At 65.7% G+C, this 17,369-nt stretch overlaps 1 protein-coding gene across 1 annotated transcript; it reads left to right on the top strand.

Moving 5' to 3' along the window:
- Nucleotides 1–5,376: 5,376 nt before the first annotated feature.
- LOC119092172 (dual specificity protein phosphatase CDC14AB) lies at nt 5,377–16,880 on the top strand. Its single transcript, XM_037215148.1, has 10 exons — nt 5,377–5,400; nt 5,971–6,050; nt 7,993–8,122; nt 9,105–9,192; nt 9,731–9,961; nt 10,949–11,218; nt 13,891–14,015; nt 14,824–14,942; nt 15,144–15,314; nt 16,783–16,880. Exons 1-10 carry the CDS (start codon nt 5,377–5,379, stop codon nt 16,829–16,831), a joined length of 1,287 nt encoding a protein of 428 aa, XP_037071043.1. The 3' UTR covers nt 16,832–16,880.
- Nucleotides 16,881–17,369: the final 489 nt, after the last annotated feature.

Genomic DNA, 17,369 nt, shown 5'->3' with positions numbered 1-17,369 from the left:
GTAATATCCGAGTTTATCACACAGGCGCTTCTTCGTCTCGCCCAGAGCGCAGCCCGCCGGCCGGCGCGGCCAAGTGGGAGGGTTTGCGCCGCCTCCGCCGCGGCGACGGGCGTGACACCGCGTCATCTCCCGCGGCGCGCTCGTCGCGACGGTGGCGGAAGCGGCGGCGGGCGGGTGCCGTCACCGGTGACGCCCGCGGCGATGGCGGCGCGATCTAATTCCGGGCGCAGTTGGCAGCGGCGGCGCCGGCCGCTCACCGCCGCCTACGCTGTTGATGCCCCCGTTATCAACAGAGCCGGCGGCGGCGGCGGCGCACGCGACCCGGCCGGAGAGGAGTGCGGCCGACGGGTACGGCGGCGGGCCTGGCGCCGGTTCTGTAGGTGCTTGTGTGGCGTGTGGGTGGTATTACCAAGTGGGGATTGCAGGCTCCGGGAATTGTTCGCTTTCTGTCGGCTGCTGACATCAGGGCCCTGGGTAAATTGGGTAATCTCCGCGGGCTGGTTTTCATGTCCTTTTCTGTCGGGTGGTGATCCTTCTGGTATACGGCAAGGCTGCTCATCTCGGATTTTGCCTTTCACTACGCGATTTGCGGACCTCAACTGTTGGAACAACTGCCTGTCTATTTTTGTGCCCATCTCTGGCTCCCGCGATCATTCCGGTCAACCTTGCTCTGGACCAGAACAGCACGTTGACTTGCGGATCAGTCGCTGCCGGCTTAACGGGCCGGCCGCCGTGCCACCGCGGGTCAGGCGGCGAGGCGTCTGAGCTGTAGACGGAGCTGCCCGTCACCAGTCACAGCCGTCCGCTGCGCCGCCCGCTGCGGTCGCTCCGGCCGTCTCCGGTGCCGAGGTCGCCCGGCCGCCAGAGGAGGGCGGCGCGGCGCCGGGCAGGTGTCACGCGGCGGCCGACACGTCACCTCGCCAGGCTGTGACGGATGTCGCATCGTGAGGCTGTGACGGATGTCACCTCGAGGAGCGGCCGCGACGGGCGCCACCTTGCCCGTCTGACAGCCGTCACCAGGCGGGCGGTGACGGGCGCCAGCTCTGCGGGCCGTGACGGTCCGGCCGGCGGCTGGCTGACCTTGACCGCCTGAGCGGCGCCGCTTGCTGGTCGACCGCCGAGCGGACATCCCCGGCTGGAGCGGGGACCGGGCGGACCTCCGGCTGGAGCAGGGACCGGGCGGACCTCCGGCTGGAGCGGGGACCGGGCGGACCCCCGGCTGGAGTGGGGACCGGGCGGATCCCCGGCTGCCGCGCCCGCCAGCCGGCGCTGGGGCGCCCGCCGCACACCGGCTGGGAGTGCGCGGCAGGTTAACGCTACGGGTGCTACCCTCAGCGGTCCGCCTGAGGGCCGTTGGCGGTTGATTGGAGGCAGACTCGCCTTGGGGCTCACACAACCCCCGTCTGTGCCAAGGAAAGCCCACCTGGCTTCAATGGGCCGCCTCCCGATCTTTGAGGGCTACATAACCAGGCATTTAGAGCGCCGTTAATCCCGAGTCATCTTCAAGTGGCTTGCTCTGCTCGGTGAGCGCCAGCGGCAATCACCAGAGCGACGTCCGGTGTTTCATCGCCCCCGCCCCCTCCCTCTCCCCCCGCCCTTCCCCCGTCGGCGGGGCCCGTGTGATTGGACGCTTCCGTCGGCGAACAGCTAGCTGGTGGGGCATCCGCCCGTTTGTTTTTATACCGATCGGGAGCCGTTTTTGTGACTTGTTTCTGTGGCGTGGCCCACAAGGGACGCCGTGTTTCGGGATGTTTGTGTCGTCTCGACGCGGGATGCGTTGACGGGCGCTCGGCCGTGTCGCCGACGGCTCGGTGAAGCCAGGAGCGGTAAGTGGCGGTCCGGCGGGAGCGGTTGTCCACCCTGGCGCCCGTGGAATGAGGGATGTGGACGCAGGCATGCCCGTCCCGCTCACTCGGGGCAACGCGCCGTGAAGGGATGCGCCTCGCTCCGTTACGCCCTCGTGTAAATAGTAATTAGGTGGTGCATAGAACCGTAGTAACGTGAATGCGGTCTCACGGTAATAAGGATAGCGGTTTGTCGTAATTATTCGGGCTGTGATCCTCGTCAATGGCGGTGTTCTTTACACAGTGTGTAGACGATAGCACGTGACGGGGACGATAGCCCGCAAAGGCATTCCATCTCGGCGGACTCCTCGTCCCAAACATTCGACACAAACACATAACTTTTTCTTAGCAAAATAAACAGAAGTGCCATCCTAATATAGATATAGCCTCCCGAGCTACTTTTGCATTGTGTCAAGCTAACTGGGCAAAGGTCACCACCGCAGCCGAATGCGCTTAATCTCCGGATCTGGCACGTCTTTGTCGGGGACGTGCCGCGACTGCCGACGGGCTCGATCCGGGACGGGCGGCGAGGCGAGCCTTGAGAAGGACGCCGGTCGGAGAGGCGCCGGCCGCTCAAGGTCCGCTGTGCCTCTCAGCTGGAGGCCGGCGCTGCCGCCTGGTCTGGGTGCGGCCGGTGCCGGGGCCTGGGACGCGGCGCCGCGGCTGCCGGTGGCGTCGGTGAACACCGGGAGCCGGCGGCTGGCGACCCGGCCCTGTCCGACGAGCGCCTGCAGGCGGCGCGGTCAGCTCTGAGCTCCGGCACGGAAACCCACCGGCAGGGGGCGGAGACGCTCCGACGGCGTGACGGGATGGAGACCTGTCCGGCTTTGCCTCCTGATCGGGGGATGCTTGCCCGTGTGGTTCAGGGGCCATGATATCCCCCATCCTTCTCGTTACTTTCCGCCGTTGTTTGATGCTTTGGGTTGTGTCGTTTGTTTAACGCTTTGTGTGCGCGTTGCCTGCAGGGAAGAGAGCCTCGCGGTATTTGATACCACAGAGTGCGGCCGTAATTAGGAAATCCAGATACATGTGGTTTTCGGTGTTCCTCACCTTTTGGGCTCTCCTTGATATCCGGTCGCCATTGGTCGCGGTCAGTTGTACCCTTCCCCTCTCCGCACCCTTCCCTTCTCCGTACTCTTCCCTGCCGAGCTTGCCGCACGCTTCAGTAACGTGACCGACGCCGACGCGCCGTCCCCTCAGCCTCCCCATGCCTCCGCCGCCGCCGCCGCCGTCTCGGATGAGCGCGCCGTGGCAGCCGGGGTCGCAGCCGCGCAAGGAACGTCGCACCGCTGCAAAGTTAATGGCGGCGCGCGCCATCGCGGCGACGGGCACGCGGGCGGCATCGCAGCACCCGAGGCGGAGTCGCGCGCGCGGGCGTAAACGCCGTGTCGCGACGGCGGCGGGCGGAGCATCAAAGAGCGCCCGACCTCGCTGGCGCCCCCGCGCCCCGCGCCGGGCCCGGCGGGCGGGCGCGTTCGTGATGTTGACGTGACCTCGCTGGCTGCCGTGCGTCGGTCGGGGCGGCGGGCGTGAGGTGGCGGCGCGGCAGGCGAGCAACAGGCTGGCGTTGCGTGTCAGTCCCGCCCCCGTCCCGTCCCGTCCCCCCGTCCCGTCTCGTCCCCTGTCCCGTCCCGTCCCCCGTTCCGTCCTATCCCGTCCCGTCCCGTGCCGTCCATCGCATGGCGGCCGGCTGACCTACGCCTGGCGGCTGGCAGGCAGCTGGCTAGTGGCTAGCTGGCGGGCAGGTCCAGCGTGGGGAAGTAACGGCACCGGACGGCGCCGGACCGCAGCCGCGCCGAGCCGGCCAGAGCCGGCCGGAGTCGCTGCGACGGCCGCAGTCTTGTGGCCGCTTAAAGCCCACGCTGTGCGGCGAAGCGACGATGCGCGGGGGAGGGGCAGCGCAGGCGGTCTACGGAGGCGGAGGGGTGGGCGATTGTGGCAGGACGGAGAAACGCGAACGCCGCGCCGCGAAAGGAAAGTCGTTTCCTGCTGCGGGCTTTTTCGTAACGCTCGCGTCAGTCGCCACCTACGCGATGTGGCCAGCGCACGCCGAGCGTCCTCGGCGGCGCCGCCAGCTGGCGTGTTCTCCAGGCATTTGGGACCGGATGGAGGTGGCCGATCAGCATCAGACACCTGCCGTCTCAAAGCCGCCGGGACGACATCTTCGGCAGGACCAGACTTGGGGGGGGGGGGGGGGGGGGGTGTAGCCAGTCGTGCAGTCTGGCCGAAGCCGGCGGCTGTGGGTTACAGCCTGGGCTCACAGACGTGGGAGGGATGCGCCACAGGCCCAGGCTCTCCTGGAAAGAGGCTGCCATCTCACGTCACTTTACGACCTGCCTCGACCCGGCCTGAGCCGGTGACAGCAGTTCCTCCGGACCTTCGCCGCCGGCCGGCCGCGGTCCTCGGGATGGCACCGTGCGACCTCTGCGTCTCCATCCGCCTCGGTCGAGTGGCGCCCGCTCCGGGGCGCCGCCCACCAGTCACCACCGCCAGCATTGGCGGCGGCGGCGGCGGCGGGGGCCGCTTCCGGCGCCGTGACTGGATCGGGGTCAGTCAGGCGGACCCGGTGGTCCATGTCGCCGGGCGTGGGCGGGCGCCGCCCGACCGCACGCCGCCGCCGCACCCTCATCACCCGGGGCGCGCGGTGCCCTTCAGAGGCGTCGGCGCGACAGACCGGCCGGCGCGCGAGGCGCCGCCGCTCCCCCGGCGCAAGCTGCTGCGCGGTCGGCAGCGCCGCTCGCCTTCACCCGTCCCGTCTTGACGGAGGCCGTCGCGTCAGGCAGGTGCAGCGGGTGGTGCGGTTGCAGCGCGGCTTGCTCGGCCGGCGCCACACATGCCGCCCGCCGCTCGAGCGCCGCCGCGTGACGTCACGGCCGCGCCGCGGCGCGTCACCTGTCCGGGCGGCCATGACACCGCAGCGCCGCGCACAGGTGGCCGGACTGCCGCCGCCGCCGCCGCCGCCGCTCCGGGCTGGCCGGTCGCAGCAGCCGGGCTCGGCCGCCGCGCGCTGGTCGACGGGCGAGCGGCAGCGATTGGCCGGATGGCGGCCGGCCGGGCTGCGGTTCAATTCGCACCCCGCGAGCGACCGGCCGGCCGAATCGAGGTCGCGCCATCGATCAGGAGCTGGTTACGCGACCGCTGATTGCTCGGTGGTCGGTCGACGGCGGCGACGACAGATCGGCTGCCGGCGGCGGCGGCGGCGGCGGCGCTGGGCCGCGCCGGAAAGCGCCGCCGCCGTCGCCGGCGTCGCCTCGGATCCGGCCCGTTCGCGCTGTTTGCCTTGGAGATTGCCGGCCGCCTGTTTGAGGCTCGTAAACGATGGAGGGTGGGGTATAAACAGGACGCGGCGGCCCGCCCGGCGCGTGGCTCGGCGACCGACATGCCGTCTGGTGGCCGGCGACGGTACTACACGGCACCGCACGAGCGCGCGGATGCGGTACAACGTCTGACATCGAACCCGTGTGTTGACATCCCGCTCTTGGCCGATTGGACCCCAGCTGCTTTCCTTTTAGTCGTTGTGATGTTCACAAATATGACTTGTCAGGAACACGTGCTGGTAAATTGATGGGTCCTTACTTCTCGTCGTTTTTTCCTCCAATCAGCCTCATTCTGTGGTGTCAGTAGACTGGTGTCACAGCCCGCGAAGCTCTGGAACCCAACCATGTTTACTTCCACAACGGTTTTGAATAGGCCTAGGCCCTGAATAGGCGCGTCCACGTTGTCACAAAGACAGCGTAAAGGGAAGTCTGCGATTATGACCGCGGTAGCAGACGCTTTGCTGGGAATAGCCTGCTGGGTGGATCGCGATATGTGGCTGTGTTGGTCCAGCCGTTTGGATAACTTCACTTCCACTTTGATCCACCTGTGGCCAGCCAGAACAGCTGCAGGGCCGCCATCTTTAATTCGTACCGTGCAATGCTACGTGTCCGTCATGGCTGCCACGGCAGTCTAGCAGCACGAGTGATGACAGGTGTGCAGGATCTGCGGGTGCCTCCCCCCCCCCCCCCTTCGTGAGTGTGGATCGTTAGCCGGTCTGTGTCGTAACGCGCGTGGCGGACGACTGGCCGCTGGCGTGTCGCGTCTCGCCGCCGCCCTCGTGACGCGTCGCCCGCCGTATCTGCCGCAGGTGATCTACCTGAACCGGACGCCGGAGGAAGCGTACCGGCCGCTGGTGGGTGGCACCAACCCGCCGCTGCTCGGCTTCAGGTACGGCCGGCCGCCGCCGCCCGCGCCGACGGCGGCGGGCCGGCGCCGCGCGCCGCTGAGCTGTGGCGGCCGTTCGTCTCGTGTGACGCACCGAGACCGACTAACGAGCTCGGAGTTTGTCGGCGGCGGCGACGCGGCGACACCGCCGCGGTCGCAGACGACGGCCGCGGCGCCGGCGGCGGTGCGGCGGCGGCTTGACGGCCGCCGCCGGCGCGCTTGTCCGACGGCGGAGTTGTTTGCGCTGCGGTTGATGGAGACAAGTGCCAGCGCGCGTTAATCTTGTGGCGTTTCTCGTAATGCCCTGGCTGTGGTGGCGGCGCTGGCCCGTTGTTTGGTCGGCTGGCGGGTGGGGAGCGGTTTGTGACCGTTGTGGACGGCTGGCCCGCGTAGCCCTGCCCGTCTCTGGTTTGTCGCGCGCGGCGGACGCGCTGGGTGGGCGGCCATCACTCTCCAACGCCGCCGCCTCCGCCGGTGGCCAAAGCAGCCTGTGTGGACGGAACGGGCGGGTGATAAAGTCGCGCGCGGCGCGCCGCGGCGGGGCGAAGACGGCTGCTTGCGGGCGTGTTGAACGTCACCTGCGCGTCACCAACCCGTCTTGGTCTCCGATAGCACAGCTCGTCGGTTCCGTGAACACCTCGGCTAGGTGCGCTACACCAGCTGGGCGAGTCTGTCATAAATCAGACGACATCTCCGGCCCATATGTGTTGAAGCCAGTGTCAGTGCGTTCAGACCTGGGGCCACGTACCCCTTCCCCGCTGTCGGACGAGCCATCAGCCTGCCCCGGGCCTGGCATATCTCCTCCACGTGGGCAAGAGGGGTGCAGTAGCCGGCGACGGCTGATCGGCTAGCGCGGCCGCTGCCCGCATGTGCCAACGGACGCCAGTGACTGTCGCCGGGATCGGTAAAAATTCCGGCGAATAGAGATTAGGTGGAGGAACTGATCTCTGATAGCAACTGAAACTAGTTTTGAGCCCACGTTCTTGTTACCGTTGGAAGGTTGCCAGACGGATTGCCAGCCGGAGTTCGAAAAAGCCCGGCCAAGTCAAGGTCAAACGGTCAGGCTTTGGGTCAGTACGCCGACAACGGAAGGGGAAAATAATCATTTTCGGTCTTGAAAAACGGTGTCTGTGAGTGCACATTTGAATGTTTTGAAACGTTTGGCCTCGAGGTATGCTGCATTTAACAACTTCCTTAATATCTTAATAAACCGTCGCGGGTCGAGTGCACTTAAGCAATCACTTTTTAAACGCGCATTCAAATCTCAACACCCATATTTGACCGGGCACCCCGTCATGTAAAGCACCGCATTCGTCTTTGCCGCGGTGTACGGGAAATGTTCACACCGCAAAAATCGCCTGTAAATGGCGGCGTGGTGTTGCGGTGAAAGCTGTTAGCCGTCTTGCTAGATCCCCGGGGCGCGCAGCGGCCGCGCGAGCCGGGCACGCTCGCGCTGGCAGCGGGCGGCCGTGGCGTGTTTAGCGCCCGCCGAACAAGGCCTGATTGGTCGGGCACGCCCCGCGCGGACTGCGCCAGCGGCCGCGAGCAGCGGCGCTGGCGACCGGCGCTGGTGGCCGAGCCGGCGCCGGCACGGTGCGGCGCTGCACCACCGCTGCTCGGGGATCAGCCCCCCTTCCCCCCCCCCCCGGCGCGGTGACGCGGGTCGCAGCTGGGGGAGAGCTGGCGCTCACCAGCACGAAATGATGGACCGATCGGCGTGGGGTATCACGCACCCACTGTCTTTATTTCCGGACGCGGCATGTGTAAATCGTGGCAACTTCGCTACGCTACGATCCGTACGTTGCATTCGCGACTTGGCGCGGCGCGTCTGGCGTGCGTGGCCGGTCCGCGCCGCGTCGCCCGCTGTTCCGTTATCGCGGCGCCGCTGAGCCGGGCGCGCGTGCAGCCATGCGGGGTCGTGACCTGCCTCATCCTCCCCCGGCAGAGACGCGGCGTTCGGGCCGTCCACGTTCAGTCTGACGCTGCTGGACTGCCTGAACGGCGTGCACAAGGCCATCAAGTTCAGGTTCTTCGACTTCGATGACTTCGACGTGGACGAGTATGAACACTACGAGGTGAGATGGACGAGGCGGACTGGTTCTATGGGCTGCAACTCTCTTGAAGCGAAATGATGTGTCGAAGCAGCTTTCTGGATCATTTCAACGTTACTTCAACGCAGTTGGTTGTAACTTCCTGAATTCAAATCAGTCACACTTGATCTTCTCCAGAACTACATGGCACCTAGTCATCATGCCTTACCGCGTTACGCTCACACGCGTTTTGTACAACATTGCTGTAACTGCGAAAGTGATGATGCGTATGATGACACATATGGGCCGATCTATGGTCAGCGTCACAGTGTCCAGTCGACCGGCTCATAGGCCACCAAGCCGGCGCGCGGCGGCCGCGCCCGGCCGTCACCCCGCGGGCGGGCTCTGCGCGCTGCCGCCTCTCCGGCGCTGGGACGAGGGATGGGGTGGCCGGGACGCCGTGTGACGGGGTCCGTCCGTCGCGGCTCGCCCCCCCCCCCCCCTTCGAGCGTTGCTGGGCGGCCGTTTCCGCGACCTGCGGCTGGTCGTCGCTCTGTTTACGACGGCGTTGTTTGTGATGAATAGCGCGCCGTGTCGTCGTCGTGCTGCATATCACTGTTGCTAGGAGGGCTCGTCCGTCATGCCCAAGATGTTCGGATTCTTCGTTGTTGTTTTGTTTTGTGTTTTTGGTCGGTGCTGTGCTGTGTTGATCGGGCCTGCTTATTTCCCATTCCTAAGAAATTTGTGTGGCATAGCTTGTGTATGGGACCTGTCGCAGAGCCCGCGTGATCAGCTCAGCTGTCCGTATCTCTCAGCTGCCTTTATGCGAAGTTCTTTGAAGCGTTGGGATCCGAGCGGCGCACGCGCATGCCGAGTTCTGTCGATCCCAGACCTCCACAGCGTCCCCGGGCGCGAGACCACTCGCCGCCGCCGCGCGAAACCCACGGAGCCTTTCACCAGCGCTAGGTGCCCTTCCCCCATATCGTTTGACGGGCTCGACCGTGACGCTCGCCCTCGCCTGTTGCAGAAAGTACAAAACGGCGACTTCAACTGGCTGGTGCCGGACAAGTTCCTGGCGTTCTGCGGGCCGCACTCTCGCGCGCGCGTCGAGAACGGTGAGCGCGCTCGGCCGTCCCGCGTCGGTCGTTCTCACCGTCTCATTGTCTCACCCGAACAGCGACCCCCTCTCCCACGGCCGGCGGTGGTGGTGATGCCGCCTGCCGGTCTGGCTGTGGGTGCCACCCGCTCCCGCGGCCGCACCGGCTCGGTTGGCGCGTGCTGCGCGGTGCCGAGCGGGACGAAGCCACGGAACTGTGAATGCTGCTCTGTGTTAGCTGTGACGCTGTTCCGTGCTGTGCTGTGCGCGGTGCTGTGTAGCTGTGTGCCGCGCCGGCGAGCCGCCGACAGGCACATTGGCGCCGTCCGTGGCGCGCGGACGGCGCTGCAGCGGCGGCGCGTCCGCCCGCTGGACAAGAGCGGTGGCGCCGGGCCCGGTCCTGACCTCCTGTCTCCCCTGGCGGCTCACTCGCCGTATCGCCCGCCAGCGTAGCGGCCCTGCGGTGTCGTCGGGACCGGCGGCTGGGACGGAACCGGCCCGCACCATCGTCGACGGTCGCCTTCGTCGTCTGAAGCCGATGTCTCCGCTGTTCGCAGGGTACACGCTGCACGCGCCGGAGACGTACTTCCCGTACTTCCAGCGCCACAACGTCACCACCATCGTGCGGCTGAACAAGAAGATCTACGACGCGGCGCGCTTCACCAAGGCCGGCTTCGACCACCGCGACCTCTTCTTCACCGACGGCTCCACGCCGAGCGACCAGATCACCAAGCAGTTCATCGAGATCAGCGAGGAGGCGGCCGGGGCCGTCGCCGTTCACTGCAAGGGTACGACACAGCGGAGGGGTTCACTGGGCGGGAGCGGTGCTGGTAATCGATCTGCACGGGGTTGCGGGGGCTGGGGGGGGGGGGGGGGGGGGAATTGTGCCGAATGCAGACGGTGGTCGTTTCGGATGATAGATTGCATGTGATTGCTCTAACGGGAAATATGTAAATGATACGGGAGCAGTTTGCATCATGTGCCGCTAGGGCACCATGCAAATGGGCCATAACCACTTGACCAGGCGCGGAACTTACCGTCTCTGAGTTGCTTTTTCTGTTTACTGGCTGGGCGGACATCTGAGGTGCACCCCTGCACTTGGCCCGTTTTAGGGTGCCCTCATCATTTATGTTATTCGCGGGCTCCTGGCCAAGCTCCATAAATAATCTAGCACTTAACTATATCATGAATGTGATCTAGATAGTCCGCAAGTCACTTATGAATGTAGACGCCTTGGCCACTGGCAACACCGGCCAAGACGCCCTGGCTTCTGCGATCTGCTCTGTTTGCCTCCCCGCAGCGCTGGTAGCTCACAGTGGCCATACGCTCTGTGCCGCGTCGCGTTACTGGCCGTACTCCGAGCCGCTGACTAAATGCCAGCCGTGATTTAGCGTGTCAGTGGAGGCGGCCTCGCCGTGGAGTCGCGCGCTGACACGCCAGGTGCCCGTGCTGCGACGCGGCGCGACGTTTGCCGCCGTACTGGGACAGGACGCGTCGGAATGCATGCGACGATGTCTGAGTCAGCGGCCGCAGGCCGTCGTTGCCTTCGCCCGGATAGGCGGCGAACTTTGCCCCTGCCGAAGCTGAAATGTCGCATGTGCGTTTTGCGCCGCCTGGCGACGAAATGATCAAACAAAATGAGAAATAGAAAGCAGTGGCGCTTCTCCGAGCGCCGCTGCGTGGTGGCGTTTGGAGAAGTGTATTAGCCGCGCTCCGAAGCGTCGGCTGTTCGCCAGCCCCGCCTGACCGTCTGACCGTGTTCCGTCCTCCGGCAGCGGGCCTGGGCCGCACCGGCTCCCTCATCGGCTGCTACATGATGAAGCATTACCGGCTGACGGCGCCCGAGACGATCGCCTGGCTGCGCATCTGCCGGCCGGGCTCCATCATCGGCCACCAGCAGCACTGGCTGGTGGAGAAGCAGCCGCAGATGTGGCTGCAGGGCGACGCGTTCTACGCCCAGAACCGCCAGCTGACGCGTTACGTTCGCTGCGCGCACGGCGTGTACGGCGGCCGGCGCAAGGGCTCCAGCAACGGCAACAATACCGGTCAGTGGCCGGACTGTCGGCGGCCTCGCCAGCATCTGGCTGGCGCGGCGGCGCTGCGGTGGGGACTGTGCGTGGCTTGTTTGGCGCTTTTCGGTCCCGTGGGGGCGTGTCGCGCGCGGAAGTAGGTTTGTTTATGATGGTTGTGACGCGTTCGGATTAAGTTGGAACGCTTCGTGCGCGGGAAGTGCGTTTTCGGGCGGTGATGCTGGTGTTTCTCGTTGAAAGGCGGTACTGTCGTCGTCTTGCGGCCGGTGTGAGTGCAGTGGGCTGGGGCTGGGAATCGCGTCCAATGCCTGCGGGCCGGGGCCCCGCGTGAGCTACCGGCCCGCCGCGGAACAAAACCCAGCTTGTTACGGGCTAGCCCGCAGACGAAGTAGGGCTTAGCGTCAGCTAATCGGTTTGTTTTCAACTTGTTAATTGCGATCGCCCGGCACGGACCGTCACGCCTTTGACAGCCTTGTATCCTTGCAACCGCTGGTAAAGCCTTCACGGAGTTCTCGTCAACAAATAGCACAATGCTGTTGGCGCTGTACTGCAATGCCTTCGCGGTTTTTAAATGCAGACCGCTCGGTTGGTGACTTATCTCTGCCCAGTGGCAACATCGCCACTGTCACCTCCTCGTTCGGGTAACATGAGAAGCGTTCAATTTTGGAATATTGAGTGGAGCCGAAGACGGAGGGTTGGCGACGGCTCCAGTTCCCGGCGGCCACACGTCCCGCCGACATGAAACTAACTCATGCTAATCGAGGAAAAGTAACGATCGCACAGGTAGAAACGGGGGTCATGTGCAGCCTCTCGGGTACAGTCGTGCGCGAGCCATGGCCGCACCCGTTCTCGGACGTTCTCAGGGATTGATGTTGGCTCTCGGCAGCCAGGGTAGGCAAAGACGCGAGACCGGTGACCCATTGTAGGCGGACATGCCGCCTGCAAACCGCCGGGCGATCTCGACACCGTCCAGACACGCAGGCGCACCAGCAACAGACCGGGAGGCGACCTGTGCCACCTTTTCCGAGACCGGCCTTCAATGCATCGCGCCGGGGACTAATGCCGTGCCCTATAGATTATGTGGCCTAATTCGGCCGGTCGGGTCACTTGGGCCCGCGGCCCAATTTATTATGACGAGTGTTCACTCGAAATGTCAGCGTGTTTTCAAATGTTTTTTTTACTGCGATCACCAAAAGCGGTGGTGTTCCAAGCTCATCCCCTTCGCCATTGAACACGTTGCACACACATTGAACCGAACGGTGTGATTGAGCGCTTTAGGACCGCGCAGTCGAAGCGTCCGAAAGCCCAACTACTGCTGCGAAGCGGAGCGGTGAGGTCGCTGCGCGGTACAGGATGTTGGGTAGCTTCTGCACGTGGCCACAGTCCGCCGGTGACTACGGCGACTGCATAGCGGCTGTCCATGTCCTGTCGAACTCCGTCTCGGATCATGACAAATGCGTTCCGTGTTCGCTGTTCCGTTCGCCTGCCCCACCCGTCCTTTATTTGGCGTGACGGCCTGTCCCATTACCCAGTTCCCACCCGTTCATGTGTGTGGTTTTCCTGTGCAGTTTTTCGCCAAAGACTGCGCGGCCACAATGATGCAATCAGTCAAGTCGTGTTTGCTAACACCAGTCAAGTACTCCATGAAATGGACCGTATGCGAATGGCTTTCATTCCATTTCCATGGCGAACCCCTTTTTCATATATATATATATATATATATATATATATATATATATATATATATATATATATAATGACATGAACACGGTTTCCATTTCCGCGACAATCGGAGCTCTATGGACTTTGGAAACGTGTGTGTTACGTACCGGGTGCTCGCAGAATCGATGGGCCAATGCAGTCCGTCTTGAGCGCAGGACGGATCACGACTTGCCTCGAGCCGCGGCGACGGCCATCCAGATTTGGCAGCCAGATGGGCGCGCTGTCAACCGCGGCGGATCGGCGTATGTCCTAATCACACGCTAGGGCCGCCGCGGGAAACGCGATCCGTCCCTGGTCACGTGACCGGTCGGTGCACGGCACCAGGGCGCTTTGTGGTGATTAACGGGGCTTGCGTGGCCCGTTGGAGCGGCTGACACCGACCGCGCCGACTTATTCGTGGCGCCGGGGGCGGGTGCTGTCAGGCGGGGCTGACTCGTCGCGTCTGGAGCGTCCTGCGGCTGCTCCGTCTGGCCTAGTACGTTGCCTTTGTCCCGTCTGACGGGACGGCGGTTGGGTCGGACGGCGTCCTGCCCGGCACGATGAGCCGCGCCGCCGTACAGCTGCGCTTGAGGCGGTGTTCGACTCGGCTCAGCCGCGTGTGATGCGCCGTCTTGTCTGTGCGTCTGCGGCGGCTGGGTCCGCCACACCGGCTCTGCTCGCTGCCCCCTGTCGCCGGCGCGCATGTCTGACCATGTCCGGCTGTGCTGTCTGTGTGCGGCTCTCCTGTCCGTGCCTGACCCTGTGTCGTTCGTGTCTGACACCGCGCCGTCGGTACCCGGCGCTGCGTCGTCCGTACCTGACACAGTGTCGTCTGCACCCAGCCCTGTGTCGCCTGTGTTACCCGGTACTGTGTCGTCCTCGTGCTTGTCGCCCCGTTGTCGTGTTGTGTGACTGGACGTTGTGTTGGTATCCGGCCCACCGCCGCGCCGTCCGTGCCTGACCCGGTGCCGCCCCCTCCGCCGCAGCGGGCCGGCCCCAGGACATCAGTCGGATCCTCTCCAGCCGAGTCGACCTGATGCGACTGAACGACGCCGAGGAGCGCGCCGACGGCGCCGGCCGCCACCAGACCAGGGAGATTCTGCGCAAGGAGGTGAGCGACACCCGCCGCCTTCCCCCGTGGCGGAGCGACCGGCGACCGGCGGCGACCTCTGCCCATGGGTGGAGCGGTCGTCGGGCCGGCTCGGAAGCCGTCGAAGTGCTGGGGATTGACGGGGCCGGGTAGCGTGCGCCTGCAGACGGAAGTGTGGCGCCGGCTGGTAAATGTTTAAGCGATCGCAATCCTGCCGCATGGAATGCCGTCATGCATTAACTGCGGCGGGTTGCGCCGGGTTCGCCAGCGAGGTCTACTCTGAGCTGTTGAAAGTCTTATTGACATAGCTCTTTTGCCGCTTCTAACAGCTTGTACCTTGGCGGAATGATGTCGAAAGATCTAGGCATCCATGGTGTATGACATGCCGTGCGTAGCCAACCACCAGCTGCTCGGCCGCCGCCGCCACTAACCCTGCACCCTGCACGGCTGCCTCTCGACACTCAGCTTACCTGCGGCCGGAGCGCGCGCCGGTCCTGCAGCGGTCGGTGGCGCGCTCCGCCCGTTCTCCGCCAGTCCACGCTCCATCCCAGTCGCCGCGTCGGCCTGTGGTGGCCGGGCCGGCCGTTCCACCATCCTCTCCTCCCGATCCTGGCGCTGTCGGGCTCGCCGTGGCGGCGATCCCGGCGCGGTGACGGTGACGTCAGGTGAGCTGGCCGACGGGCTCAGACGCGCCGTCAGGCCCGCACACGCTCGGCGGGAAGAGGCGCTGATGGAGATGTATCGCGCCGCTGATAGGCTTATGTTGTGACGTCACGCGGCGTGTGCCTGCTGCCGGTGCCGTTGGTGACCGCCGCGCGCTGCCCCGCAGGACGAGGTCAACAGCAACATCCCGCCGGAGACGAACGGCGAGGCAACGCAGGGCGACCACCTGACACGCATCAAGGCGCTGAGGCAGCACCCGCGCAACGCCACCACCGGCACCATCTCGTGAGTGGAACGCGAACTACGGCTTCGGAAGCCAGCCGCCGCGGCTTCCGAACTTAAGATCGGTGCGCCTTTGAATGCTCTCCTGCCGGTCGAGCACGCGCTCCGTCCATATGGCGAACGGTTTGCAAGGCTGGGGCCGGCATGGGTGACCGCCCAGCAGCGTTGGCCATTGTGATCAACACGCTCCCGCGCCGCCGCCAGATCGGAGGAGCACGCGGGCCACACGCGCGCCAAGTCCTCGCAGCTGCTGCGCGCCGTGTCGGGCGCCGCCGGCGGCACGCTCTCGCCACTCAAGGCGGCCAAGGTGTCCGGCAAGCGGACGGAGGCGGCGGCCAACGCGCGCGCCGGCCGCGCCGCCAGCGCCAGCAGGAGGTACGGACGCGGGCCGGGCCGCTGGCGGCCAGGTGGGGCGGTAGCGCCGGGTGGTGGTGGGCATGCGCATGGTGGTGCGCTCTTGTGGGACTCGGAACTCATCGTGACTGACCCATTTTGTAAGGCGAAGCTGCAGGTTATAGCGCTTTTCATTTTGTGTGTCGTGGACACTGACCATAAATTGCTAAGTTTCACCGACTTTCTAAGGATTCATCGGTGATTTCCATGTGAAAATCGCGAGCAAATGATGACCGGCTGCTAGGCCACGTTCTCACACGGTTCCGTCTTAACGGTGTAAGCTGCAGTTTCGCCTTACGGAGCTGATAACTGGTGGTGGCGTTCATCATGCATAGGTCTTGACCCCGTCCGCCCGCCGGTCGGTGGGCGGTTCGGCTGTTCGGTCGGCCTGACGGCGGGCGGACAGTGAGGGCCCGGCTCTTCTCCTCCCCTTCTCCGGGACGGTGGCGTGTCTGTGGTGGTGAGCCGAGCCCGGCGTCGGGCCGGCGGCCGCGGCCCGTCCGTCGCCGCCGCCGCCGCCGCCGGTCGACGAGCGCCGGCGCGCCGCGGCTCCTCTGACTGCGCCTCTCTCCCTCCCCGCGGCCGGCCAGACGAGCCTGGATGCAGTCCGTGTACGGCACGGTGGCGGTGCCGCCGCCGGCGCCGCCGCCGCTGCTGCCGCCGCCGGCCGGCCGGCCGGTGACGCGCGCCCTGCGCCGCTCGCTGCGCGTGCGCCCCAGCGGCGGCGGCGGCGGCGACGGCGGATGGCCGGTCGGCGAGCGTCCGCCCGGCGTCCGCGCTGTTCTGTGAGTGGCGGCCGGCGTCGCCGCCGGCTGGGCTCTCGGTGTCCGCCGTCCGGCGGCCGCGCGTCGCTTGTCCGCGCCGTTGCCTGCAGTGCACTGCGCTGGCTGCCGTGGTGCTGGCCGTCACAAGTAGGATGACTGGCGCTCAGTTCCCGTGGCGTCGTTTGGCGGGCGGTTTTCAGCGTCGGTTTTCGTCGCCGGTGTATTTTGACTCCGGCTGCACAGTGCATGACGCGTGTGATGCGATGCCACCCGAGTCACGCTGTGCGTTTTTTTTTTCTCTTGATGTGCCCCCTGCATGGCTATCGGTAACATGGCGTCCTCGTCCCGCCCGCTCAGTCGTCGGCAGCTGCTCGTCGTGCATGCTTCTGGTGGGCTTCCGCCGTTGTTTCGAACCAGTGTCAGGGCTGTTGTGCAAAGTCGTAGCGTCCGGGCGGAACCCGCAGAGAGAAAGCGTTTTGTTCGTGCACGGAGATGTGTCCGCGTGAATGTTTTGTCGATGTTTCCCCAGACATCGGCTCGAGTCGTGCCGAGGTCACCAGCCCGGCACCACCTGTTCTGTTCCCGTCGCGCGGACTCCACCGGCTTCTGTGTGTTAGCGTCGGGCACTAGTGTCGCTCGTCAATGCCTATCGCGTCCAGACCGACATTGACGGCCGTCTGTTTCAGCTCCCGGAGCCCGGCCGGCCACACGCCCAAGACGACCCTCATCAGATGACTAGCGGCTCTGCCGGCCGGGCTGGCGGGCCGCTCGGCCGACGACGGTGGTGGCGGCGGCGGCAGCGGCGGTGGCGGCGGCGGCAGTCGCTCAGCGCCGGCCGGCACGCGTGGCGCGCGCGCCGCCGCCGCGCCCTCCTGGTCGGCGCTGCTGACGCACGCGCAGACGGGCGGCGCGCGCACGCGGCGCACGCGCGCCTCGGCGCCGGCGACGCGCGTGCGGCGCGTCAACACCAGCGTGACGCTGGTGGGCGGCGGCGCGGTGGAGCGACACTCGCGCCAGACGCTGCAGACGAACGCGGTGCCGCCGCGCAAGCGGCACGAGCCGGCGCCGGCGGCCGTGCTGGGCGGCCGCCGCTCCACGCCGCAGCAGATCACCGAGTATTTCCGCAGTACAAAGCGGCGCGAGGCCCGCGCTCGCGCGACCAAGGCGGACGAGACGGATGAGGCCGACGACGCCGGCCCGGCGCGCAAGAGCAGCAGGGCCCTGCCCGCTGTCAAGTAGGCGCCACTTGACAGGCCGATTGTGTGTGCACGTG

This window comes from Pollicipes pollicipes, unplaced genomic scaffold (assembly GCF_011947565.3).
Source record: "Pollicipes pollicipes isolate AB1234 unplaced genomic scaffold, Ppol_2.1 Scaffold_3447;HRSCAF=4054_pilon_pilon_pilon, whole genome shotgun sequence".
NCBI lineage: Eukaryota > Metazoa > Arthropoda > Thecostraca > Pollicipedomorpha > Pollicipedidae > Pollicipes > Pollicipes pollicipes.
Note: the sequence above shows the minus strand (reverse complement) of the source record. Positions and strands in the feature narration are given on the sequence as shown.

Excerpts from the sequence above, each read along its gene's own strand:
- LOC119092172 (XM_037215148.1), top strand. The coding sequence starts at position 5,377 with ATGACTTGTCAGGAACACGTGCTG. Across the intron at positions 8,123-9,104 it reads ACGAGTATGAACACTACGAG|AAAGTACAAAACGGCGACTT; the intron begins GTGAGATGGACG and ends CGCCTGTTGCAG. Across the intron at positions 9,193-9,730 it reads TCGCGCGCGCGTCGAGAACG|GGTACACGCTGCACGCGCCG; the intron begins GTGAGCGCGCTC and ends CGCTGTTCGCAG.